Source organism: Rhineura floridana, chromosome 3, assembly GCF_030035675.1.
Source record: "Rhineura floridana isolate rRhiFlo1 chromosome 3, rRhiFlo1.hap2, whole genome shotgun sequence".
NCBI lineage: Eukaryota > Metazoa > Chordata > Lepidosauria > Squamata > Rhineuridae > Rhineura > Rhineura floridana.
In genome coordinates this window covers 228,388,784-228,415,777 of record NC_084482.1, presented here as the reverse complement: position 1 = coordinate 228,415,777, position 26,994 = coordinate 228,388,784, and the positions used below count along the sequence as shown (strand labels likewise).

Genomic DNA, 26,994 nt, shown 5'->3' with positions numbered 1-26,994 from the left:
CCATCTGAACTATGTCAACTGTCTTAATAATGTTGCTTCCTCCCGGCTAAAACAAGATCACCACAGCACATGTCTTCTTTCTATTCTTTGGGCTGATTGCAGGTGTTGCCACCACTCACCATATGCTCAGAGGCACATTTTACCAAATTCTTCCAAGCTACACAGGAAGTGGATTGGACGGTGAAAGACCAACCCAAATGGTGTTTGCATTTTGACCAATTCGTAGGGCAGTCCAATATCTCAGAGAGGAGTTCAGGTCTCCTGCTCCCCTGGTGCATTCACTATAGCTGCCCAATTTCCCTGCTTTTTAAAGTTTGATAGAATAGCTGTGGGCTATAGGTATGTTCTTAAACCGCAAGGTTTTTTGCCTATTACTGAATTTCCCTGCTTTTTAATCTGGGAGGTAAGAAATGGGATCCTGTCCAAGTTTGCTGAGAATGGATCCATCATTTGCATGCTTATTGAGTTCAATGGGATTTACTCCCCTGCAATCATGCTTAGGATAGGTGAAACTGACCACAGAGGATGGGGAGGGGAGGAGGAAGAGGGAGGGGAGGAAATGCAGAGGGGAGGACTGGGAGGGGAGCAGGCAGGATGGGGAGGGGAGGAGAAGGACATGCTTGATCATTTGCATGTTTATTAAATTCAGTGTGATTTGCTCCCATGCAATCATACCTAGGATAGGTAAAACTAACCGGGGGGGTGAGGGAGGGAGGGCTTGAGTGGGCAGGAGAGGAGGAAGGGAGAGGAGAGGGGAAAACCAGGTCTGATCATTTGCATGCTTATTTTCAATGGGATTTACTCCTATGCAATCTTGGTTAGGATAGGAAACACTGTCCATGGGGGAGGAGGAGGGGGAGCGTATTGGAGGGGGGGAAAGGAGCGTATTGGAGGGGGGCAAAGGAAGGTGGAGGGGAGGGCAGGTTTGATCATTTGCATGCTTATAGAGTTCAATGGTATTTACTTCCGTGCAATCATGTTTAAGATAGGTAAAACTGACCATGGGGAGGAGGAAGGGGAGGAGGGGGAAGGGGAAGGAGAAAGAGGGGATTGGAAGGGGATGGGGAGTGAGGGGCAAAGGAAGGGGGAGGGAAGGGGCAAGAGGAGGGGATAGGAATAAGGAGAAGGGAGGGTGGGTTTGATCATTTGCATATTTTTTGAGTTCAGTGGGATCTATTTCTATGCAATCATGTTTGAAAATGAAAATGGACTGCCTTCAAGTCAATCCCCACCTATTGCGACCCTTTGAATAGGGTTTTCATGGTAGACGGTATTCAGAGGTGATTTCACCATTGTCTTCCTCTGAGCCCAAGAGGCTGTGACTGGCCCCAGGTCACCCAGTCAGCTACATGGCTGTGTGGGGATTCAAACCCTGGTCTCCCAGGTCATAGTCCAACACTGACCCAGGGAAGGGGCAGGGAGTGGGAGGGGAGGAGATTGGGTGGGTGGGCACTGGGCAGAAGGGAAGACCTTTCCCTTTCCAAAAGGAAAACATTGTAAACAGAATCGTTCTTTTTCAGCCTTTCCCCCACCTTTTTATTCTACAGCAGACACATGTAGCCTCCCACCCAAATTTAAACCAAAGCTGTCCCTGGCCACATCCACACCAGGCCTTTATTTCCCATTGGCCAGTCATGGCTTCTCTCAAAGAATCCTGGGAAGTGTAGTTAGTGAAGGGTGCTAAGAGTTGCTAGGAGACGCCCTGTTCCCCTCACAGTCCTTCAATCAGAGTGGCTGTCTGTTAAACCATTCTCTCAGGGGAATAGGAATCTCTTAGCACCCTTCACAAACTACACTTCCCAGGATTCTTTGAGAGAAGCCATGATTGTCTCAAGTGAAATCAAGTCTGGTGTAGGTGTGGCCCTCTGATTAGCCAAGCCCAGCAGCTGTGAGTCTGGCTTTTAGAACTCTGACAGTTGGTCCTTACTGAGCATGCTCCGCGCTATCATTGGGTCCCAGCCAAAATTTATTAAATTAATTAAAAATCAGCCAGGCATTTTTTAAACTTTTAAACTGCAGCAGATGAAGGTCAGAGTATGGGGCAAGGTCAGTATTAGGATTACAGGTACTCTGTGAACATGGCTGATTTTTAATGAATTTCAACAGATTATAACTCTCAGAGAAAAAAGTCCAAAAGGGTTCTGAGGTTTCTCTCTCTCTTTTTACACTTTGAACTGTCTATTCTCTCTGACTGTTTTGTGTATCGCCATGAAGATTGACAGGGCTGTTAAGCAAGCGTTTCTGAGTTCAGGACTATAAGTTATGGAAGCTTTTGTTTTGAAATGAGCTTATGGGAAGCATCAGAATGGCATGGGGGGTATTTTCAATTTAACATGGCAGAATGTGAAAAATCCCCGCTGGCTATACTATACAGACACTCTTGTGGCTGTATAATAGGTCAAATCCAGCACCTTGAATTGAGCTTGGAAACATACAGGCAGCCAATGCAAGCAGGCCAGAATTGGTTTTATACGTTTGAACCATCTGGTCCCTGTTACCAATCAGGGCATTGCATTTTGGACAACCTGCAGTTTCTGAACCGTCTTCAAAGGCAGCCCCAGGTAGTAAAGCCTTTACCTGCTTAAGCATTCACATAGAAGTGATCGAGTCCATGGACACTTTGAGTTTCATAAATGCCCTCCATAGGTTGCTTGCCATACGAGGCCCAACCAAGCAGTTGAGGTCCAACTGTGGGACCAATTTCATAGGACCCTGTCGAGACCTAGGGATTGGTTAGGGATTTAGAGAACTAAAGCTCTTTCCACACTCCAAGCATTTATAAGGTTTGTCTCCTGTGAGTTCTTTCATGTTTACTAAGGGTGTCACTCCGACTAAAACACTTTCCACACTCCAAGAATTGATAAGGTTTGTTCCCTGTATGAGTTTTGTGATGCGAAGTAAGGTTGCTACTCCTCCTGAAGCTCTTTCCACACTCCAAGCATTTATAAGGTCTGTCCCGTGTGACTTCTTTGATGTAAAGTAAGGTTGCCATTCTGACTAAAGCTCTTTCCACACTCCAAGCATTTATAAGGTTTGTCCCCTATGTGAGTTCTTTGATGTGAAGTAAGGGCGCTATTCTGACTAAAGCTCTTTCCACACTCCAAGCATTTATAAGGTTTATCTCCTGTGTGAGTTCTTTGATGCGAAGTAAGGTTGCCATTCTGACTAAAGCTCTTTCCACACTCCAAGCATTTATAAGGTTTGTCCCCTGTGTGAGTTCTGTGATGCAAAGTAAGAGTGCTACCCTGACTAAAGCTCTTTCCACACTCCAAGCATTTATAAGGTTTGTCTCCTGTGTGACTTCTTTGATGCAAAGTAAGGTTGCCATTCTGACTAAAGCTCTTTCCACACTCCAAGCATTTATAAGGTTTGTTCCCTGTATGAGTTTTGTGATGCAAAGTAAGGTGGACACTCTGACTGAAGCTCTTTCCACACTCCAAGCATTGATAAGGTTTGTCCCCTGTGTGAGTTCTTTCATGTATACTAAGTTTGTCACTCCGACTGAAGCACTTTCCACACTCCAAGCATTGATAAGGTTTGTCTCCTGTGTGATTTCTTTCATGTATACTAAGTTTGTCACTCCGACTGAAGCACTCTCCACACTCCAAGCATTGATAAGGTTTGTCCCCTGTGTGAGTTCTTTGATGCGAAGTAAGGTTGCTACTCCAACTGAAGCTTTTTCCACACTCAAAGCATTTATAAGGTTTGTCCGCTGTGTGAGTTTTGTGATGTGAAGTAAGGTGGCTACTCCACCTGAAGCTTTTTCCACACTCCAAGCATTTATAAGGTTTGTCCCCTGTGTGAGTTCTTTGATGCGAAGTAAGAGTGCTACCCTGACTAAACCTCTTTCCACACTCCAAGCATTTATAAGGTTTGTCTCCTGTGTGACTTCTTTGATGCGAAGTAAGGTTGCCATTCTGACTAAACCTCTTTCCACACTCCAAGCATTTATAAGGTTTGTCCCCTGTGTGAGTTTTGTGATGCGAAGTAAGGTGGCTACTCCACCTGAAGCTCTTTCCACACTCCAAGCATTGATAAGGTTTGTCTCCTGTGTGAGTTCTTTGATGCGAAGTAAGAGTGCTACCCTGACTAAAGCTCTTTCCACACTCCAAGCATTTATAAGGTTTGTCTCCTGTGTGACTTCTTTGATGCGAAGTAAGGTTGCCATTCTGACTAAACCTCTTTCCACACTCCAAGCATTGATAAGGTTTGTCCCCTGTGTGAGTTTTGTGATGCGAAGTAAGGTGGCTACTGCACCTGAAGCTCTTTCCACACTCCAAGCATTGATAAGGTTTGTCCCCTGTGTGAGTTCTTTGATGCAAAGTAAGGTTGCTACTCCACCTGAAGCTCTTTCCACACTCCAAGCATTGATAAGGTTTGTCTCCTGTGTGAGTTTTTTGATGCAAAGTAAAAGTCCTACTCTGACTGAAGCTCTTTCCACACTCCAAGCATTGATAAGGTTTCTCTCCTGTGTGAGTCTGTCTTTCCTCTTGTCTCTTTGCTCCATCTTGACTCCTCAGTTTCTGTTCTTGCATCTGCTCCTCAGCTTTTTCCAGTGATAGTTCAGTTACTTCTCTGTCAGCTTTGAATGAAAAAGAAAGGAGATAAAATGCTGTGGAGAAATCCTGTGAATATATTATGATTTGTATTTTGAAAATGTATTTTTGGGAGCTCTGTTGATATCAGAGTTTAACTGGCAAAGCTCAAGGCCTTGTACAGAGTTAGTTTAGCAGGAGGTGCTTGGTAACAGGTTGTGAAAAGAGACACACACAGAGACAACTGTAACAAAAATTTCCTCTCTTGTTCCTCCATTTAAGGTGGACAGCTCAGTACTTATGCACAGCTGGAATTTAAAAACCTAGGATGGATCCTGTCTGACAGGAACATGGCCTTTTCCAGTGCCCAGAGGGCAGCTCGAATACCCTCCCTCCTTCCCTCCCTCCCTCCCTCCCTCCCTCCGAAAATGTTAGCCTCCAATTAACTGCAACACTAGATAGGGCTGGAAGATGAGACCCCCAGGTCAGAAGGCACTCACTGAGCTACTGGGGAAGAACAAAGGACAAGGACAAGTAGTGCTGTGACTATGATGCAGCTGGGTCAAAGCCCAAAGGAAGCCCAGAGCCTGATGTGCACAGATGTGAAAGGAGAGTCCGGAGTTGTGCGATGCACACAACAGGAACATGGAATGTGAGAATGTGAGACAATAACAAATGAAACCCTACAATTCTTTGCTACACAACCATCTTGAATTCAGCTTTTCATGACATGTTCCTCTGTGTTGAAAGATCTCTTATTTCATTGCTGCTTCAAGTGAAGATGGTCAGTAAGTAGACTAATAAAGCTTAACTTAAATCATTAAATTTAAATCCCCAAGCATGATCTGTTCCTTCTAACCTATGCCTTCCAAAAAGATAAAATTCAGAAATCCTTACCAAAACAAGTAAAAACCTATTAAAATACCACAGGAATAAAAGGTTCCTAAAAAGTGATCTAACTGGGCATAAAAGTGAATAAAAGGATGAGAAAAAAGGGACACTTCCACAAATCAGGTCCAATTCGAGGCATAAGTCATCAAACCATAAAAATCCACCCAAATATCAACACCCTAAAGGGACAAGGTAAAACATACAGAGTTCAGTCCCAAGAGAAAAACCAGCTATCTAGCCTAGTCTCTGCTTACACACAGGTAGACAGTTGCACAGTCCCCTCTCCTCAGAGAGAGGAACAGGCAGGAGAGTTGATGCAAAATGGGACCTCAGGAGGCAACATCAAGTAGGCATGATGGGACCCAGCAGAGGAAAGCAAGCCAAGGTTTGAACCCCATACTTATGGCAAACTGCCTAGCAACAGGCCGGATCCAATTAACCAATCAGGGAATTTCTTCATGGAATAAGGGCTCACCAATCAGTGGCCAAATGGAACACCCTCCCTAAAACTTCCCAGACTTCATGACCTTGATGGAGCCCGGTTTCTACGGATAAGGGGGTGTTAGCAGGCCAGACTTATGGCACAGTGCCAGGGCCCACAATACTTTTAGGGGCCCATGAAAATGTTTTAATTTCTTTTAAAATCAGAAGGAAAAAATGAATTTGTAGGGTCAAAGAAAATGTTTTAATTTTTTTCTCACATCAGAAAAAAATGAAACTTTTAGGGCCCACAAAAATCTATTAAATTTTGCCTAGAACAGAAAAAAAATAAAATTTTGAAGTATTTAAAGTTATATCAAAAATATTTTTTCATATTGATATTATTATGGAGGAAGGGGCCCACGAAGGCAAAAGTGCCTAAGGCCCACGAAAGTCATAATGCGGCTCTAGGGCTATATTTTATCACCCATTTACTTAATTTATACATAGAACATATCATACAAAACGTGGGATTGGAGCAAGATGAAGGAGGTGTGAGACCTGAGGGAGAAATATCAATCATTGAAGATACGCAGATGATATCATACTACTAGCAGAAACCAGTAATCACTTAAAACAAATGCTGATGAAAGTTCATGTCGAGCCCCAGCTCTCTCTCGAAGGCCAGGGAGAGGAAAGGCATGAGTTGCAGACGCCTCAACTGCCAGAAGGCACGGAAGAGCCAGTTTTTGTTGTGTCTATTCCAGACATTGGGGAAAGGAGTGTGGGAGATGCTCCGCCAATTCCCACAGGTGGCCCAGCCCCCCTTGGGGACAGGGCTCAGCCTTCAACCATTCCAACGGATCCATTAGGGGAGGATTCTGAAAGAGCAGCAACTCCTCCTTCACCGAGCCATGAATTAGCACTAACCCCCCTTCATCCCGCAGAAACTTAGAGATGCCTGACGCTTCTCAGCCCTCTACTTCCTTGTCTGTTGATAAGGACCCTGTTCGTCTGATCAGCCCATGGAGGCTCGCCCCCCCTCACCTCACTCTTGACGGCGGGAAAAGCATACCGGGTAGAGGGCGGGTGTGCGAAGGAGTGAGAGTGTTGAGTCAACTTTCTTCTTACGTCGCAGAGCATGTCTAGAGTGTAGTTAGGGATTGCTTTTGATGTATCCATTACTCTAATAAGATGAGATTTACTTGCACCAGTGTCTCAGTCTCCTGGTATCAACTCTGGACAGGACAGTTAAAGAGGAAAGCACAAAAGCAGGACTACAGCTTAACGTTAAGAAGACTAAAGTAATGACAACAGAAGAGTTATGTAATTTTAAATTTGGCAATGAGGACACTGAACTTGTCAAGGATTATCAATACTTTGGCACAATCATTAACCAAACTGGAGACAATAGTCAGGAAATCAGAAGAAGGCTAGGACTGGGGTGGGCAACTGTGAGATAAGATCCTCAAATGCAAAGATGGATCACCGAACACCAAAGTCAAGATCTTTCAGAAAATGGTATTCCCGATCTCTATGTATGGATGTGAAAGTTGGACAGTGGAAAAGCAGATAAGAGAAAGATCAACTCCTTTGAAATGTGGTGTTGGAGGAGAGCTTTGTGCATACCATGGACTGCGAAAAAGACAAATAATTGGGTGTTGGAACAAATTAAACCAGAACTATCACTAGAAGCTAAAATGATGAAACTGAGGTTCTCATACTTTGGACACATCATGAGAAGACATGATTCATTAGAAAAGACAATAATGCTGGGAAAAACAGAAGGGAGTAGAAAAAGAGGAAGGCCAAAAAGAGATCAACTGATTCCATAAAGGAAGCCACAGACCTGAACTTAAAAGATCTGAACAGGGTGGTTTACAACATATGCTCTTGGAGGTCACTGATTCTTAGGGTCGCCATAAGTCGTAGTCGACTAGAAGACACATAACACACATACACCTGCACTATGTGAGTTCCGTTTTAATTGATCCAAGAGAGCCCAGTGCCCCACAAAGCCCCACAAAGGCTGCCCGTTCGAAGCCCTGGTGATGGAGTGGAATGGGGAGATCACTAGGGCAGTAGACCAAGTGGCTCCAAAACTTCCTCTCCCCCTGAATAGCACTCAGATAGCTCCCTGGTATACACCACGGCTGCGAGGTCTGAGACAGGAGGTGAGACGACTAGCGCGCCGGTGGCGGAAATCTCGCGCTGACGGTGATCGGACACTGATTCGAGCAGCAATTGCTGCCTACCAAGTGGCAACAAAGGCAACAAAGAGGGAATTCTTTGCTGCCTCTATTGCGTCCGCAGAGTGTTGTCCCAGGAGGTTGTTGCAAGTGGTCCGAAGCCTGGTTGGTCCAGTTGCCCAGGAATCCATGGAGCACTCTAAAGCCTCCTGTGACATGTTTGCTATACACTTTGCTGATAAAATTGAACATCTGAAGAGCATGATTCCATACGTCATGGACACAGGAAGCGAGCCAGAGTTGGCCAGTTGCATTCTGGTTCAATGGGATCGGTTTCAGCCCCTTCCTTCTGAGGAAGTGGACAAGGTGCTCTCTACTGTGAAACCAACCACCTGTCTGTTGGATCCTTGCCCATCATGGCTCATTATGAGCTGTAAAGAGAGGCTGAAAGAAAGGATCATGGCAGTGGTAAATGCATCCTTGGAAGAGGGTGCATTGCCATCAGCCCTCAAGGAGGCAGTGATAAAGCCCATCTTCAAAAAGCCCTCCTTGGATCCACAAGAACTAAATAATTTTCTTCCAGTCTCTAATCTACCATTCTTGGGCAAGGTGATTGAGTGAGTGGTGGCCAAACAGTTACAGACACACTTGGAGGAAGCAGATTATCCAGACCCATTCCAATCGGGCTTCAGGACTGGACATGGAACTGAAACAGCCTTGGTCACTCTGGTGGATGATTTAAGGAGGGCGGTGGATAGGGGAGAACATAGTTTCCTCGTCCTCCTGGATCTCTCCGCGGCTTTTGATACCGTCAACCACGGTATCCTTTTAGATAGCCTGCAGGGATTAGGCATAGGGGGCACTGTTTTACGGTGGCTCCGTTCCTATCTCTCAGACAGGCACCAGCGGGTGGCTTTGGGGGATGAGGTTTCAGACCCTTGGCCTCTCAATTGCGGAGTACCACAGGGTTCTATCCTCTCCCCCATGCTATTTAACATCTATGTAAAGCCGCTGGGGGCCATCATCAGGAGGTTTGGGCTGCAGTGTCACCAATATGCGGATGACACTCAGCTCTATCTCTCATTCAAGTCCTCACCAGAGCTGGCTGTAGATACCGTGTCCAAGTGCCTGGAGGCCGTAAGTGGATGGATGGGACGGAATAGGCTGAAACTGAACCCTGACAAGACCGAGGTGTTACTCGTGGGAGATAAGAGAAGGCTTGGAGATATAGACCTGGTGTTTAATGGGGTAAGATTGCCCCTGAAGGACCAGGTCTGCAGCCTCGGGGTCATTTTGGACTCACAGCTGTCTATGGAGGCTCAAGTGTCAGCAGTGAGCCGGGCAGCTTGGTATCAACTCCGTCTGATAAGGAGGCTGCAACCCTACCTTCCTGTCCATCTTCTCCCACGACTGATACATGCCCTGGTCTCATAAGAACATAAGAACATAAGAAGAGCCTGCTGGATCAGGCCAGTGGCCCATCTAGTCCAGCATCCTGTTCTCACAGTGGCCAACCAGGTGCCTGGGGGAAGCCCACAAGCAAGACCCGAGTGCAAGAACACTCTCCCCTCCTGAGGCTTCCGGCAACTGGTTTTCAGAAGCATGCTGCCTCTGACTAGGGTGGCAGAGCACAGCCATCACGGCTAGTAGCCATTGATAGCCCTGTCCTCCATGAATTTGTCTAATCTTCTTTTAAAGCCATCCAAGCTGGTGGCCATTACTGCATCTTGTGGGAGCAAATTCCATAGTTTAACTATACGCTGAGTAAAGAAGTACTTCCTTTTGTCTGTCCTGAATCTTCCAACATTCAGCTTCTTTGAATGTCCACGAGTTCTAGTATTATGAGAGAGGGAGAAGAACTTTTCTCTATCCACTTTCTCAATGCCATGCATAATTTTATACACTTCTATCATGTCTCCTCTGACCCGCCTTTTCTCTAAACTAAAAAGCCCCAAATGCTGCAACCTTTCCTCGTAAGGGAGTCGCTCCATCCCCTTGATGGTTGCCCTCTTCTGAACCTTTTCCAACTCTATAATGTCCTTTTTGAGATGAGGCGACCAGAACTGTACACAGTATTCCAAATGCGGCCGCACCATAGATTTATACAACGGCATGATGATATCGGCTGTTTTATTTTCAATACATTTCCTAATTATCGCTAGCATGGAATTTGCCTTTTTCACAGCTGCCGCACACTGGGTCGACATTTTCATCGTGCTGTCCACTACAACCCCGAGGTCTCTCTCCTGGTCGGTCACCGCCACTTCAGACCCCATGAGCGTATATGTGAAATTAAGATTTTTTGCTCCAATATGCATAATTTTACACTTGTTTATATTGAATTGCATTTGCCATTTTTCCGCCCATTCACTCAGTTTGGAGAGGTCTTTTTGGAGCTCTTCGCAACCCCTTTTTGTTTTAACAACCCTGAACAATTTAGTGTCATCAGCAAACCTGGCCACTTCACTGCTCACTCCTAATTCTAGGTCATTAATGAACAAGTTGAAAAGTACAGGTCCCAATACCGATCCTTGAGGGACTCCACTTTCTACAGCCCTCCATTGGGAGAACTGTCCGTTTATTCCTACTCTCTGCTTTCTGCTTCTTAACCAATTCCTTATCCACAAGAGGACCTCTCCTCTTATTCCATGACTGCTAAGCTTCCTCAGAAGCCTTTGGTGAGGTACCTTGTCAAACGCTTTTTGAAAGTCTAAGTACACTATGTCCACGGGATCACCTCTATCTATATGCTTGCTGACACTCTCAAAGAATTCTAATAGGTTACTGAGACAGGACTTTCCCTTGCAGAAGCCATGCTGGCTCTGCTTCAGCAAGGCTTGTTCTTCTATGTGCTTGGTTAATCTAGCTTTAATAATACTTTCTACCAGTTTTCCAGGGACAGAAGTTAAGCTAACTGGCCTGTAATTTCCGGGATCCCCTCTGGATCCCTTTTTGAAGATTGATGTTACATTTGCCACTTTCCAGTCCTCAGGCACGGAGGAGGACCCGAGGGACAAGTTACATATTTTAGTTAGCAGATCAGCAATTTCACCTTTGAGTTCTTTGTGAACTCTCGGGTGGATGCCATCCGGGCCCGGTGATTTGTCAGGTTTTATATTGTCCATTAAGCTTAGAACTTCCTCTCTCGTTACCACTATTTGTCTCAGTTCCTCAGAATCCCTTCCTGCAAATGTTAGTTCAGGTTCAGGGATCTGCCCTATATCTTCCACTGTGAAGACAGATGCAAAGAATTCATTTAGCTTCTCTGCAATCTCCTTATCGTTCTTTAGTACACCTTTGACTCCCTTATCATCCAAGGGTCCAATTGTCTCCCTAGATGGTCTCCTGCTTTGAATGTATTTATATAATTTTTTGTTGTTGGTTTTTATGTTCTTAGCAATGTGCTCCTCAAATTCTTTTTTAGCATCCCTTATTGTCTTCTTGCATTTCTTTTGCCAGAGTTTGTGTTCTTTTTTATTTTCTTCATTCCGACAAGACTTCCATTTTCTGAAGGAAGACTTTTTGCCTCTAAGAGCTTCCTTGACTTTGCTTGTTAACCATGCTGGCATCTTCTTGGCCCTGGCGGTACCTTTTCTGATCTGCGGTATGCACTCCAGTTGAGCTTCTAATATAGTGTTTTTAAACAACTTCCAAGCATTTTCGAGTGATGTGACCCTTTGTACTTTGTTTTTCAGCTTTCTTTTTACCAATCCCCTCATTTTTGTGAAGTTTCCTCTTTTGAAGTCAAATGTGACCGTGTTGGATTTTCTTGGCAATTGGCCAGTTACATGTATGTTTAATTTAATAGCACTGTGGTCACTGCTCCCAATCGGTTCAACAACACTTACATCTCGCACCAGGTCCCGGTCCCCACTGAGGATTAAGTCCAGGGTTGCCGTCCCTCTGGTCGGTTCCATGACCAACTGATCTAGGGAATAGTCATTTAGAATATCTAGAAACTTTGCTTCTTTGTCATGACTGGAACACATATGCAGCCAGTCTATGTCCGGGTAGTTGAAGTCACCCATTACTACCACATTTCCTAGTTTGGATGCTTCCTCAATTTCAGATCTCATCTCAAGGTCTCCCTGAGCATTTTGATCAGGGGGACGATAGATCGTTCCCAGTATTAAGTCCCTCCTGGGGCATGGTATCACCACCCACAACGATTCTGTGGAGGAGTCTGCCTCTTTGGGGGTTTCGAGCTTCCTGGATTCAATGCCTCCTTTCACGTATAGAGCGACTCCACCACCAATACATCCTTCCCTGTCCTTCCGATATAGTTTATATCCAGGGATAACCATATCCCACTGGTTTTCTCCATTCCACCAGGTCTCCGTTATGCTCACTATATCAATGCTCTCCTCTAAGACCAAGCACTCCAGTTCTCCCATCTGGGTTCGGAGGCTCCTAGCATTAGCGTACAGGCACTTGTAAGCAGTGTCTCTCTTCAAGTGTCTTTGGCACTTGTGGTTAGGCCTGTGGTAATTTTGCCCTTCTGAATTTATATCCTGTGCCCCTGCTCTCACAATGCCTACTTCTAGGCCTACCCTTTTTAAAATTTCATCATTTCTTTGGTTTTTATCCCAGGGGGGAGGTTTATTCCAAACCGGACCTTTCTCAGCTCCTGTCGGGTTTCCCCCCTGTCAGTTTAAAAGCTGCTCTGCCACCTTTTTAATTTTAAGTGCCAGCAGTCTGGTTCCATTCTGGTTCAAGTTGAGCCCGTCCCTTTTGTACAGGCCCGGCTTGTCCCAAAATGTTCCCCAGTGCCTAACAAATCCGAACCCTTCCACCCGACACCATCATCTCATCCACGCATTGAGACTGCGAAGCTGGGCCTGTCTGGCTGGTCCTGCGCGTGGAACCGGTAGCATTTCAGGGAAAGCCACCTTGGAGGTCCTGGCTTTCAGCATCCTACCTAGCAACCTAAATTTTGCTTCCAGGACCTCACGGCTGCATTTCCCCATGTCGTTGGTGCCAACGTGCACCACGACCACTGACTCCTTCCCAGCACTGTCTACCAAACTGTCTAAACGATGGGCGATATCCGCAACCTTCGCACCAGGCAGGCAAAACACCTTGCGGTCTATACGCCCATCACACACCCCACTGTCTATGTTCCTAATGATCGAATCACCCACTACAAGGATCCCTCCACCCCCTGGAGATATATCCTCGGCACGAGAGGATAGCTGCTCATCCCCCAAGGAATGGGTCCCTTCTAAGGGATCGTTTCCCTCTTCCTCAGCTGGATGCTCTCCTTCCCTGAGACCATCCTTGTCCATGATAGCAGGAGAGCTATCATCATTGGAGTGGGACACAGCTATAACGTCCCTGAAGGCCTCCTCCACAGACCTCTCTGCCTCTCTCAGCTTTTCCAGGTCCGCCACCTTGGCCTCAAGGAAATGAAGTCGTTCCCGGAGAGCCAGGAGCTCATTGCACCGAGAGCATACCCACGACTTCTGTCCAACAGGCAGATAGTCGTACATGCTGCAGGCGGTGCAAAACACTGGAAAGCCCCCACACCCCTGCTGGCTTCTTACCTGCATAGTTTTGTTTAAGGTTTATTACATCAATGCGTTGGAGACTGCGGTTTAGTTGAGGTCAGGGAACAGACGGGCAGAGTGGGGGGCCCTGGCCTCTTCGCCCTGCTGCTGAACTCGCTCTGCTGCTTAACTCGCCTTGACGCTTTGTCAGCTGGGGCTCCCTCTAACTCGTGGAGCCTTTTGAGGAGGACTGTTTTGAGGAGAGTAGAAGAAGAAGGGGTGGTGTTGCCCCCACTTCAGCAAACGTCACCCACGTCTTCTGTCCAACAGGCAGATAGTCGTACATGCTGCAGGCGGTCCTCTCGCTTCGGGCTGCCTCTGAAAACGGTCAGGAAACTACAGCTGGTACAGAATGCGGCGGCACGTTTGATAAAGAACAGCCATCGCGGTGATCATATCACTCCAGTATTAATAGATGTTCACTGGTTACCAGTTGTTTACCGGGCCCAATTCAAGGTGCTGGTGTTGACCTTTAAAACCCTATATGGTTTAGGCCCAGTTTATCTGAAGGAGCACCTCCAGCATCACCAATTATGCCGCCTGACAAGATCAGCCACACAAGACCTTCTCTCGGTCCCACCAGTTAAAACAGCTAGGCTGGTGCAGACCAGAAAGAGGTCGTTTTCGATTGTGGCCCCCACCCTCTGGAATTCCCTTCCTTTCGATCTTCGCCATGCCCCCTCCTTGATGGCTTTCCGCCAGTCTTTGAAGACATGGCTGTTCAGGCAGGCCTATGGGGTTTCAGGGGTGGGTAAGTTTTTAATGCTGTTGATTACATGTATTTAGTTTAATTATTGAATGTTGTTGTTGGTTTTATATTGTATTTTATCCTGTTACTGTACGTCGCCTAGAGTGGCCATTGCTTCGGCCAGATAGGCGACTCAAAAATAAAATTTTATTATTATTATTATTATTAGGAAATATCCTTCAAAGGTGGGCTGAGATACGCAGCCTTTGTGCCTCATCCACCATCAGGAAAAAGCCTGCAGTGGACCAGCCAAACAGAGTCTTCCTGTTTGGGAAAACAGGTTACAGGAAATGACGGCAGCTGTACCGGATAATCTGAAATGCATAGTGGGTCAGGTTTGCGAAGCAGGGGTGCCAGGAAGGGAGTAAGAAGCCTATCCTTAACCTCTCCTAATTCTAACAGAACAGGTCGCCATCTCAGGAATCTCCCGCATGATCTCCTTGTACAGAGCTCTCTAGGCTGGATCCAGCTGAGCCCGTTCCTCCTGGGTGAAGTGCAGGACCCTTCCTCAAAGGTCACCAGTCCCTGGAAGAAGAAACCATTGCCTTCCACATTCATACTCCCAGGCAAGGCGTGGACATCATCTGCCCTCCACTCACACTCTGAAGAGAGATGGGACAAGCGGGATATTTTCTTTTAGTGTTCACAAATCATGTCAAGTCCAGATGGCATCTACCTGAGAGGTCTTAAAAGAACCCAAATGTGACATTGCTGATCTTCTAAGAAAAATATGTACCTTCTCCCAAAGACTTGCTACCATATGGACTGGCAAATGTATTACAAGATGCAAGTCAAAAGGACACAGAAGGTATCCGGGAAATCCGAGGCCTATTACCTGTTCCGGGAAAAGTAGTGGAAAATATTATGAAATACAGAATTACTAAACATGGAGTGGAATATAGCAATCATGGGATACGAGGAAATGCGCTCTCATGCATCAGTAAGTGTTTAAAGATCAGGAAGGAGAAAGCAGGAATAAATGAAGAGTTCTCCTAATTGAGGGATGTAAGAAGTGCCCCCCAGTCATCAGGATCAGGACCTGTCAGGGTGATTAAAATAAAGAGGGATTGTGAGGAACTCCAAAAGGAACTCTCCAAGCAGGCTTGGGTATTAAAGAGAAAATGCAATTAAATGTAAGCAAGTGTAAAGGGATGCACAGAAGTGAAAAATCCTAACTGAACCAGTGGTGACTGACAGCAGACAGACCTTGAGGTCATAGTGGATGTCTCAATTAAGATGGTGATGTTAAAGCTATGAAATTGGTGAATTCCATGTGAGGGATCATTAAGACACAGATTGAAAATAAAACTGCCAATATCTTAACGCCATTATACACTTCTAAGATGTGATCCTACTTGGAATGCTGTCTTCAGTTCTGGTTGCCTGACCCCAAAAATAACATTCGAGGGGTGGAAGCAGTAGAGAAATGAGCAATCAAAATGATCAAGGGTCGCAACATTTGGGGATTTTTCTCATAGAAAAAAAGGAAAGAGGAGACATGATAGAAATGTATGATCACACCAGACATTTAAAGCACACTCAGCACAAATGTAAAGCACACGGCTTCCCCCAACAAATCCTGGATAATAGTTTTTCCTCACTGCGCTATATTCCCAGCACCTTTCATAAACTACAACTCCCAGGACTCTTGGGAGGAAGCCACATGCTTTCAATGTACACTGTGGATGTGCCATAAAGGTGTGTGGTGTGGAGAAGCTGGATGACACCCTCTGATTTAGCAGGAAACTTACACCTGGTGCAGGAAGAGGGAGGGAAGTAGCTCCCACCAATTTGCACCCGTTTCAGGAGACACATCACTCGCTAAACAGTTTGTCTACCGGGCTACCCTAAAACAAGGAGGGCAGGGCCACGTTTCGGCTTTCCTGAAATAAGCGGTGACCTTAATTCTAACAGAATAGGAAACTGGGGAGGGCTGGCAGAATGCAGGCATTGAAAGAAGAGCCTCACTATTAAACGTGCTTTGAGCGCTGTGGAGCCAGTTCTGTGGAGTTCTCTTCCCTTTGAAGTGAAACAAGCCCAGACATTATTACGCTTTCCAAGTTTGTTGAAAGGTTTTTGTCGCCCCCCAACAAAGAATTCTTAATTACTGTTTTTATGATCCTTATTAGGTCTTATATTCTGTTTTTTTATACATATAACTGCTGGTTTATAATTCAGTTATATTTTATATATTTTTTTTTTATTTTTCCAGTGAAGTTTGGCTTTTATTGGAAATGGTAAGTCGTTCTGAGGAGAAAGCTCCTCTAAAAGTGAGCTATAATTTTTTTAATAAACCAGTAAATATGCTGTAGAACGAGTCTTGGGTTAAAAAAGGGTTCATATAAACACATGTGCAAAACCTGAGCTATTTTCCGAGGAGGGAATAGTGTGAGATGTTGGATGAAGGGAAGGAAATTGTGCCCTGATGGGTCCGTCTGTTCCGGATGATATTACACAGGAACGGGGCGGGCGAGGGGAGCGAAGCTTCAGCTCCTGAAAGGGCCCCAACACACAGCTAAGCATGTGGGCTCCTGCTGGGAGGAAGGGCGGGATATACATTAAATAATAAATAAGTAAATCTACCTGCTGAGGTCTCCTCCTCTTCTTTGGGTTCCTGCATCACTGGATCTTCTCCTTCTTCCCAACAGGAAATGAGGTCTGGTTCTTTAAAAAAAAGGAAATCAGGCAAGATTAGTTCCTTCTGACCACACAGTATTTGGGCATTCCAAATCAAATCTGAACGCTCAAAACATTTTGAACGAGAGCAAAGGGGTGAAGCCTTGCCAACAGCACATGACTCGGGCCACATGCTTTGAGCGCTGTGGAGCCAGTTCTTTGGAGTTCTCTTCCCTTTGAAGAGAAACAAGCCCAGACATTCTTACGCTTTCCAAGTTTGTTGAAAGCCTTTTGTCCCCCCCCGAAGAATTCTGAATTACTGTTTTTATGATCCTTATTAGGTCTTATATTCTGTTTTTTATACATATATATTATTTTTCCGGTGAAGTTTGGCTTTTATTGGAAATGGTAAGCTGCTGTGTGGAAGAAGTTCCTCAAAAAGAAAATGGCAATGGACTGCTTTCAACTCGATCCCGACTTATGGCGACCCTATGAATAGGGTTTTCCTGGTAAGCGGTATTCAGAGGTGGTTTACCATTGCCTTCCTCGAAAAGTGAGGTATAAATTCTTAAATAAACCAGTAAATATGCTGTAGAATGTGTCTTGGGTTTAAAAAGGGTTCATATAAAAACCTGTGCAAAACCTGAGCTGTGTGGCTTTGCCAGATAATATCTGTGCTGAGAAGCTTCTAGCTCCATTTGATGCAGGGCTTAATGAGAAGCAAGACCCACTTTTGTTCAGAGGGGTTCATTTTTACAACTAATGCTGAATTTGGCTTCAGGCAGGTGCAGCCTGGCAAGATCTCAGCTGCACGACTGCGAGACGGGGACCCTCTTGCAGAGCATGCATGGCCTCGCTTTTACTTTGGGCTTCAAGAAAATAAAATCCAAGAGCTGGAAAAGGAGGTATGAAGAAGCCCTCTTCGACTGTCTGCCCCCTTTCTTAAAGGAAGGACCAGCCATCAAGTAGTCTGCAGGATCCACAACCAGCAAAAGGAGTCTGTGGTATAAATAGTCCCTGACAACGCAAGCAAGTAACCAAAAGTACACACACCACAGAGAACGGGAAGAAGAATCCGGTGCTGCTGCAACTATTACCTATTCAAATTTTAATAGTCTTTAACTTGGAAATTAAGTGCCAGATATAAAGTTTGGGACAGAAGCTTTAGGTTTGAATGTTTGGGGCTCCTGCGTTCCAAAATCTACCGCTGCGCCTCTACTTAAGATCAATGGTCCACAGTCCTGCCCAGAATCCTGGGAGGGATGGGACCATTTCATCCTTTGCAACCCAAGGTCTGTGGATGAAGAGAAACTCTGAGAAATGAGATGTTGTGAGATTTTTAGGTGGTAGAGGAATGGAGAGGGAAAAACCATGAGAAGAATTTGTAGCCTAACGGGTCAGTCTGCCCTGGATGACATTATTCAGGAACAAGAGGGGTGGGTGGGGAATCTTCAGTTCCACAAAGGGCCCCACAGCACTACCTGCTGATGTCTCCGCCTCCTCTTCTTTGAGACCCTGGACAAGCGGATCTTCTTCACCTCCTTCTGAAAAGGAAATGAGGCCTAGCTCTTTCAAGGAAACACACAAGTTACTTTTGGCTACAAAACTAGCTGGGTCTCCTTCAGACTGTCAGGATCTGGAAGCCAAGCCAGATATTTTAATTTGGGGAATCTCTCAGTGGACGGAAGGGAAACTTCAACCTGACGGCCAACCTTCCAATTTATAGCATGAGATGAGCTTGATCAAACCAAAGGCCTATCTAGTCCAGCATTTCCACAGGGCCTGAATCAATGTGCATGGGAATCCCACAATCAGTCCTAATAATACTAATAAAATTTATATCCTGTCCTTCCTTCCAAAGGGAAACCAGGGGGGCAAAAAAATGATGAAGGACCAAAATCACCTTTAAAACAAAACATCTTTTTAAAAAAACAAGGACAGAAGGCTACACCATCATGACTTGTAGCCCTTGACAGCCTTCTCTTCCATGCATTCCTCAAGCTTCCTTTTTCAAGCCATCCAAGATGTCCACCAGGAGAACTCACCGCCTGATGGACGATTCTCCCCTGGATATCATTACTCAGGAATAGAAAAATTTGGACAAGACTTCCATTTTCTGAAGGAAGACTTTTTGCCTCTAAGAGCTTCCTTGACTTTGCTCGTTAACCATGCTGGCATCTTCTTGGCCCTGGCGGTACCTTTTCTGATCTGCGGTATGCACTCCAGTTGAGCTTCTAATGTAGTGTTTTTAAACAACTTCCAAGCATTTTCAAGTGATGTGACCCTCTGGACTTTGTTTTTCAGCTTTCTTTTTACCAATCCCCTCATTTTCGTGAAGTTTCCTCTCCTGAAGTCAAAAGTGACCGTGTTGGATTTTCTAGGCAATTGGCCATTTCCATTTATGTTCAATTTAATAGCACTATGGTCACTGCTCCCAATCAGTTCAACAACACTTACATCTCGCACCAGGTCCCGGTCCCCACTGAGGATTAAGTCCAGGGTTGCTGTCCCTCTGGTCAGTTCCATGACCATCTAGTCTAGGGAATAGTCATTTGGAATATCTAGAAATTTTGCTTCTTTCTCATGACTGGAACACATATGTGGCCATTCTATGTCTGGGTAGTTGAAGTCACCCATTACTACCACATTTCCTAGTTTGAATGCTTCCTCAATTTCATATCTCATCTCAAGGTTTCCCTGAGCATTTTGATCAGGGGGACGATAGATCGTTCCCAAAATTAAATCCCTCCTGGGGCATGGTATCACCACCCACAACGATTCTGTGGAGGAGTCCGCCTCTTTTGAGGTTTCAAGCTTGCTGGATTCAATGCCTTCTTTCACGTATAGAGCGACTCCGCCACCAATATGTCCTTCCCTGTCCTTCCAATATAGTTTATATCCAGGGATAACCGTATTCCACTGGTTTTCTCCATTCCACCAGGTCTCTGTTATGCTCACTATATCAATGCTCTTCTCTAAGACCAAGCACTCCAGTTCTCCCATCTTGGTTCGCAGGCTCCTAGCATTAGCGTACAGGCACTTGTAAGCAGTGTCTCTCTTCAAGTGTCTTTGGCACTTGTGGTTTGGCCTGTGGTAATTTTGCTCTTCTGAATTGATATCCTAGGCCCCTGCTCTCACAATGCCTACTTCTAGGCCTACCCCTTTTAAAATTTCACCATTTCTTTGGTCTTTATCCCAGGGGGGAGGTTTATTCCAAACCGGACCTTCCTCAGCTCCTGTCGGGTTTCCCCCCTCGGTCAGTTTAAAAGCTGCTCTGCCACCTTTTTAATTTTAAGTGCCAGCAGTCTGGTTCCATTTTGGTTCAAGTGGAGCCCGTCCCTTTTGTGCAGGCCAGCTTGTCCCAAAATGTTCCCCAGTGCCTAACAAATCCAAACCCTTCCACCCAACACCATCGTCTCATCCACGCATTGAGACTGCAAAGCTGTGTCTGTCTGGCTGGTCCTGCGTGTGGAACCGGTAGCATTTCAGAGAAAGCCACCTTGGAGGTCCTGGCTTTCAGCATCCTACCTAGCAACCTAAATTTTGCTTCCAGGGCCCCACGGCTGCATTTCCCCATGTCATTGGTGCCAACATGCACCATGACCACTGACTCCTCCCCAACACTGTCTACCAAACTATCTAAATGATGGGCGATATCTGCAACCTTCGCACCAGGCAGGCAAAACACCTTGCGGTCTGCACGCCCATCACACACCCCACTGTCTATGCTCATCCCTTCTAAGGGATCGTTTCCCTCTTCCTCGGCTGGATGCTCTCCTTCCCCAAGACCATTGTTCTCCATGATAGCAGAAGAGCTATCATCTTTGGAGTGGGATACAGCTATAACGTCCCTGAAGATCCTCTCCATCTTCCGAACAGGAATTGAGCTCCGATTCTTCCAAGGAAACAGACAGGACTTTACTTTTGACCACAAGATATTCAGCCATTCCAAGTCAAGCCATTTGTAGCTAACAGGAGGGATTGTTTGGAACATTTTAACTCCTGCACCCCCTGAAGAGGACAGGGCCGTGTGGTCCCAGCAGGGTCAGCCTGGCACTTGGGAACATGCGCTCACTGCATATGATGCCCAACCTGAACTGCCTGTTGGGGAGGGCACAGTGGAACTCAGCCAACCCATCTGTTTTCATTTGGACAACATCGTCTCTTTACAAAGAAAGTGAAAACCAGCGCTGAGAGCTCCACCCTCCTCCTCCTCCTCCTCCAAAACGGAGCCAAGGCTGCACGTCATATTTACACTTCTGAGGAAACCTTTCTCCGTGGAGATTAAGAGTGAAGCCACCGCAAGATATTCGTGTTGCCAGAAATGCTCCCATAAGCTTTTCACTGTCGTAGCTTGAGAATGTATATCCAAATATCAATGCTGGCATTGGGAAGAGACAGAAAAGGGCCAGAGTATATGGTCTGGATCGCTGGAAGGGAAATGGTGGTATGTTGCGTTTAAATAAATGCTCCGTAAATGCATTTCCTCTGAAAAACGTCCTATTGATTTTGATGGAGTCAACTTTGATGCAAGCATGTTCGGGATTGCAGCTTAATTTTAACTTCCAGTTTATGATTCAGTTATAATTTGCATATCGAAAGGGCTCCAGCAATGGGGGTGGTGGGTGGGGGAGTGAGAAATTTGTCAGAGAGAGTGTTTCTCCCCCCACCCCCTACTCCCCATAATCCATCTCTGGTACCAACCATGCAAATGCTGAATTAGACAAAATAGGCAAAGGCACATAAAGTGAAGGTCTAAGTCATGGTCTGATTCTGAAAAATATATGTAGAAATGAATGATGGAAAATATATTCTATGGCTGAGTACACAATAATGTCCAATTTCTAATGCACCTGCAATTTACCACACAGAGTGTGATGTGAACTGCTAGCTCTGTAGACAAGATGTGCATACACTCCCAATGACAACACAGCAATAAAAGGCAGAGGTGTGCTAATACAGAAATATAAAATGCAAAGATAAAATGCACAACACATCTCAAATAGTTTGCCAAATGTGTTTCGACTTGAAGCAAGTCTTCTTCAGTGGCATCTATTTGGAGAGCTTCTCCAGAGAACCTTGCTCAACCGAAATGCACAACAATATGTGGAATGCAGGAACATTCTTGCAGAAACTGCACTAGGGCTGTCTTGAGAACTGGCAAGGACTTCAACTCCAATGCGTGGGGGCAGGATCCTGCTCACAGACTGGTGCAAGCACAGGGGTGCCCACCTTGATTCTGCAAGCTGCCACCTCCGCCGCTTCCTAAGCCCCAAAGGCATAAATTGGATGAAAGAAGGATGGGGGAGAGAGGGGAAGACGCTCCCAAGCGCCAACGGAGCACCAATTCCCACTGTAGAGTTTGGACTACAGCTCCCAGAATCCCTAGTGAGAAACTGACTTTCCACTCCACGTATCACTGGCACAAATGGTCTTCAACATCTATCAGTTAAGAAAACGTGTCTCCTTACTGAAAGAGGCTCCAATCTCATAATTCTCCTCCATGGCTTCCCTGCGTGGAACACTTTGGCCCGGATCCAGGAGACCCACTCCTCCTCCGTGAAATACACAGCTACTGCCTCCTCCTCCTCCTCCTCCTCAAAGGTCACCAGACCCTGAAAGAAGAAAATGCCGTCTACTCATGAGATGGCCTCTTCCACACTGACCATTCCCTCCAGGTTGAAAGGGCTCTGCCCACCTGTCAGAGTTGGATCCTGAGGCGAGGGTCCAGTAAAGATCTGGCCCGCAGAGCCAGAAAGGGTTCCCACGGCTGGTTTTGAAACTGGAAGGCTGTGAATGCCGTAAGCAGAAAGGGCATTTACCTTGGCCCATTCCCCAAAAGAGCAAAACTTTAGCCTCAAATCCAGAACTTCTCTACACAGCCATTTAGGTGAAGGGCATCTGCCTTGCCTGCAAAAAGTCCTGGGTTCAAATCTCAGCAGCATCTCCAGGCAGGACTGGGAAAGGCTCCTTGCTTGAAACCCAGGACAGCACTAGTGCAGACAATAATGAGCTAGGTGGACCAAGTCAATATAAGGCACCTTCCTATGTTTCCACGAAGCTCAGAAAAATCCAATTTTCAATAATATCATCCCTGGCCACTCTTCCCAATTCCTCAAGTAAATGACTTCCTGATCATTAATTTATAATGAAAGAAATAAAACTGGCCTCTTCTCTAAAGTGAGCAGCTGGGGTGCAAAGCGGGAGGCTGACACCACTCTTGCCTACCTTGCAGGGCTGCAGTTTGGACGACTGAGATGAGTTTATTTGCTGGCCACACATGTTTATTCAGACCTTCCTCCAAAGGCCACAGAGTGGGAAATGGAGGCTGATTTCCCCGTCCCCAACCTTCAGCAGCAGCAACGGTGTTGTAAGGTCAGGAAGGCAAGGAGATGATTGTCCTAATGTGTGTGCGTGCGTGTGCGTGTGCGTGAGAGAGAGAGAGAGAGAGAGAGAGAGAGAGAGAATCTACAATGGGGGGGGAGGTTTGAGGAGACCAGAAGAAGAGGCCAAGTGCATTTGGGGGAGAGAGTAAGCACTGAGCTGGGGGTTCGACTGGATGGTCTTACAGGCCCCTCCCAACTCTATGATTCTACAAAAAGCATGTTTCCTCCCAGGAACTACCGCAGTGCAGAAATGGGCTCACAGAAACACACTGTGGACAGAACAAATAATAAAACAGGCCCCACTTGTACGTGGGGAAAATATTGCTTACTTATTCGCGTGCTTACTCTCTCTCTTTTTGGTCTGCTTTCTAGTCCAAGGCGTTTGGGGAGGGGGACACCTGCCCTTGCTTCCCTTTTGTCCTCACACAGCAGCCCAGTAAGGTAGGCCAGCTTTCTTAGGCCCGACACCCGAGTGTCTCCTCTGCACCAGGGCGTCTCTTCCCACCCCCAATCCTGGGGGAGAGGGAGCTTCACAGAGGATCATGCAATGGAAGCGCTGCAGCTGTTCGGCCCCCAATGTTGCAGCTAGGTTGCATGCATGCGACTCCTTCCCATGAATTCTGGGCAGTGGCATCACTAGGGTTGGTGTCACCCAGTGCGGTAACTCATGGTGTCACCCCCACGGACCTCCTCCCGTACCAGACCATACAAAATCCTTAGTAATGTGTTTTGTACTAATGTTACTCATAAATCGTAATTCCCATATATCACTGAATGTAATAGCACACACACACACAGAGCCAGCTGTGGGATCATCACACAAACAACCTAGAACATTTTTTCCCTTCCACAAGGACATGTAAAAGATTGAACTCAGGACCTTCTGCACGCAAAGCGCATGCTCAGCCCACCACTGAGATGTAGGGTAGAAAAGCACTCACTGTTCTGCTGGCCTGGGGATAATTCTGAGGGCCAGTGGGAGCCACAGATGTGATGGGAGGCAGGGAGAAGTGAGTGGGCAAAGGGTGCAGGTGCAATGCCGAGGTACCGTCTCAGCAAAACTGATGCCAGTCCTAGTGGGTAAGCCCCATTCAACAGGGTGGGATTTACTTCTGAGTAAACATGCACAGGATTGCAAGGTGGGGGGAGCAGCAAATCCCCCCTCCCTCAACCCCAGCTGAGCCCTTCCCTACTTTAAAGTTGACAATGAGGACACTGAACTTGTCAAGGATTATCAATACCTTGGCACAGTCATTAACCAAAATGGAGACAATAGTCAAGAAATTAGGCTAGGACTGGGGAGGGCAGCTATTGAGAACTCACATGCAAATCTGTATCACTGAACACCAAAGTAAGGATCATTCAGACCATGGTATTCCCCATCTCTATGTATGGATGAGAAAGTTGAACAGTGAAAAAATGGATAAGAGAAAAATCAGCTTATTTGAAATGTGGTGTTGGAGAACTTGGCGCATACCATGGACTGTGAAAAAGACAAATAATTGGGCGTTAGAACAAATTAAACCAGAACTATCACTAGAAGCTAAAATGATGAAACTGAGGCTGTCATACTTTGGACACATCATGAGAAGACATGATTCACTAGAAAAGACAATAATGCTGGGAAAAACAGAAGGGAGTAGAAAAAGAGGAAGGACAAACAAGAGATGGATTGACTCCATAAAGGAAGTCGCAGACCTGAACTTGCAAGGTCTGAATAGGGCGGTTTATAACAGATGTTACTGGAGGTTGCTTATTCATAAGGTTGCCATAAGTCATAATCGACTTGAAGGCACATAACAACAAAAACCTTGAAACTCAGGAAGCTGCTTTAGACTGGGGATCATTGGTTCATCTAGTTCAGTATTGTCTGCCCTGACTGGCAGCAGCTCTCCAAGATTTCAGGCAGGGGGTCTTTCCCAGAAATGTCGGTGATCGAACGTGGCCCTTCTGCATCCAATGAGCTTCGTTTCGTTCCCCAAATGGTGAGCCCCCATTCAAAAGAGCCACCACCTGTCCACTGCTGAAGTGTATCCAGGGGGTGGAAGGTGGTGAGCAGGATCGATCTCAAAGCAGAGGCAGAGAAAGGGGAGGCCTTGGCCTTGTTGGAGGCAGGTGTTCGTGGGGCCCATTACTGGCCCTGGGCTCACAGCCCCCCAAAAGTCTGTTGCCAGCCCTAGACCAACCCCTCTCCAAACATCAGAGGAGCCTGGCTGCTGGGTCAGGCCAAGAGCCCAGCATCGTGCCCTCAGTGGCCAACCAGAGGCCCCAGTGGGAAGCCTGAAAGCAGGCCTCGAGGGCAACAGCAACACTCACCCCCAAATGACATTCCCAGCAACTGGTATTCAGAGATATTTCCTGCCTCTGACAGTGGAGGGAGCAACAGAGCCGTCGTGGTCAGGAGCCATTGAACCTCTAGAAACGTGTGCAACCGCCTTTGAAAGCCATCCAAGTTGGCGGGCATAGAATCATAGAATAGTAGAGTTGGAAGGGGCCTATAAGGCCATCAAGTCCAACCCTCTTTGACATCCCAAAGTGCAGCCGCTGTACCCACCCGCCCCATGCAAGGCGGCTTACTCTGCACCAGGACAGCCCCCCCCCAAAAGATCTGGAGGTTGCAAGAAAACCAGGCAATGGAAGCAGTGGAGTTTGGGCTCTTTTCGCATGACTTTGGATTGGAGTTGATTGCACGGAGAAGCCCTCAGGTTCTTCAAAGGGGTGGAGCCTGGGAGTTTATTCTCCCCTCCTCCGTCCCCGCTTCCCCCCCCTTCTTTGCAAAGGAAACTGACCAGGCCGGAGCAGGGAGGTGCAACGACCATCCAGAGACTCAGAAAAGCGGAGGAAGACATGCAGCCTTCCGGTCCTCATTCGGAGGCTGGAACTGGTTTCATTGCCGTCATACCTCTTTCATCCCCCCTCCTTGCGTTTCTTTGGACCGGCACCCTTCCGCATTGCTGCTCTCGTTTGGGAACCGGAAGTGTTCCGGAGTCTAAGGACCACCCTACCCCTTTGGCCCATTAACCATTAGCGTTCGGTTGACCTTTTCCTCCACCGGAGGATCCGCTCGCTCTCGCATTTGTCACTCAATTGAGAGCAAATCTAGCTCGAGGGAGTGCGAAGAAGCCCCATAGTGACGCCCCTGATTCCGGGGGAGAGGTGGGGGGAGGATCTCCCCCTTTTTACACCCCGAAAGGCAAACTCCTGACCATTTCGCCCCCCCACTGCTGCACCTCTCTCTTGGTCTTGCGTCCTCGCCACGATCCAGCCTCCTTCCTCCTCCTCCTCCTCCTCCTCGGAAATCAATCAAGCCTGTTTGCTTCCTTGCTTCACTCTTGTCTCCCTCCCTCCGTCCCTCCCATTGTCATGACAACATCCTGCCTCTCTAGGAAACAGAGCTCAGTTCCTTCCACCGCTGGAGGACTGAATCCCAGCGGCGCTCTGGGCAAACGTCTCGCAGGCTCTGCCCCTTGTGCAAATCCAGGGCGCAGGCGCGGAGGTTCCTGCTTCGCCCTGTCGCCAAAGCGCTTTTTGCAAACAGCGTTTCCATGGTTTCTCCCCTGCATGCATCCTTTGATGTGACCGGAGCAGGGAGAGGCGACTGACGCTCTTTCCACACTTGGAACAGGATTACTTATATCTGCAAAACACACACACACACACACA

At 46.6% G+C, this 26,994-nt stretch overlaps 1 protein-coding gene across 3 annotated transcripts; it reads right to left on the bottom strand.

Moving 5' to 3' along the window:
* Nucleotides 1-319: 319 nt before the first annotated feature.
* LOC133381798 (zinc finger protein 420-like) lies at nt 320-26,651 on the bottom strand. 3 transcript variants are annotated; one of them, XM_061621263.1, is made up of 4 exons: nt 26,562-26,651; nt 22,417-22,560; nt 16,913-16,993; nt 320-4,582 (listed from the first exon to the last, which is right to left on the bottom strand). In XM_061621263.1, exons 2-4 carry the CDS (start codon nt 22,448-22,450, stop codon nt 2,943-2,945), a joined length of 1,755 nt encoding a protein of 584 aa, XP_061477247.1. In that variant the 5' UTR covers nt 22,451-22,560; nt 26,562-26,651; the 3' UTR covers nt 320-2,942. The 3 variants fall into 3 exon arrangements, with proteins under 3 accessions (XP_061477247.1, XP_061477248.1, XP_061477249.1); XM_061621264.1 differs by lacking the exon at nt 26,562-26,651 and adding an exon at nt 25,648-25,660; XM_061621265.1 differs by lacking the exon at nt 22,417-22,560.
* Nucleotides 26,652-26,994: the final 343 nt, after the last annotated feature.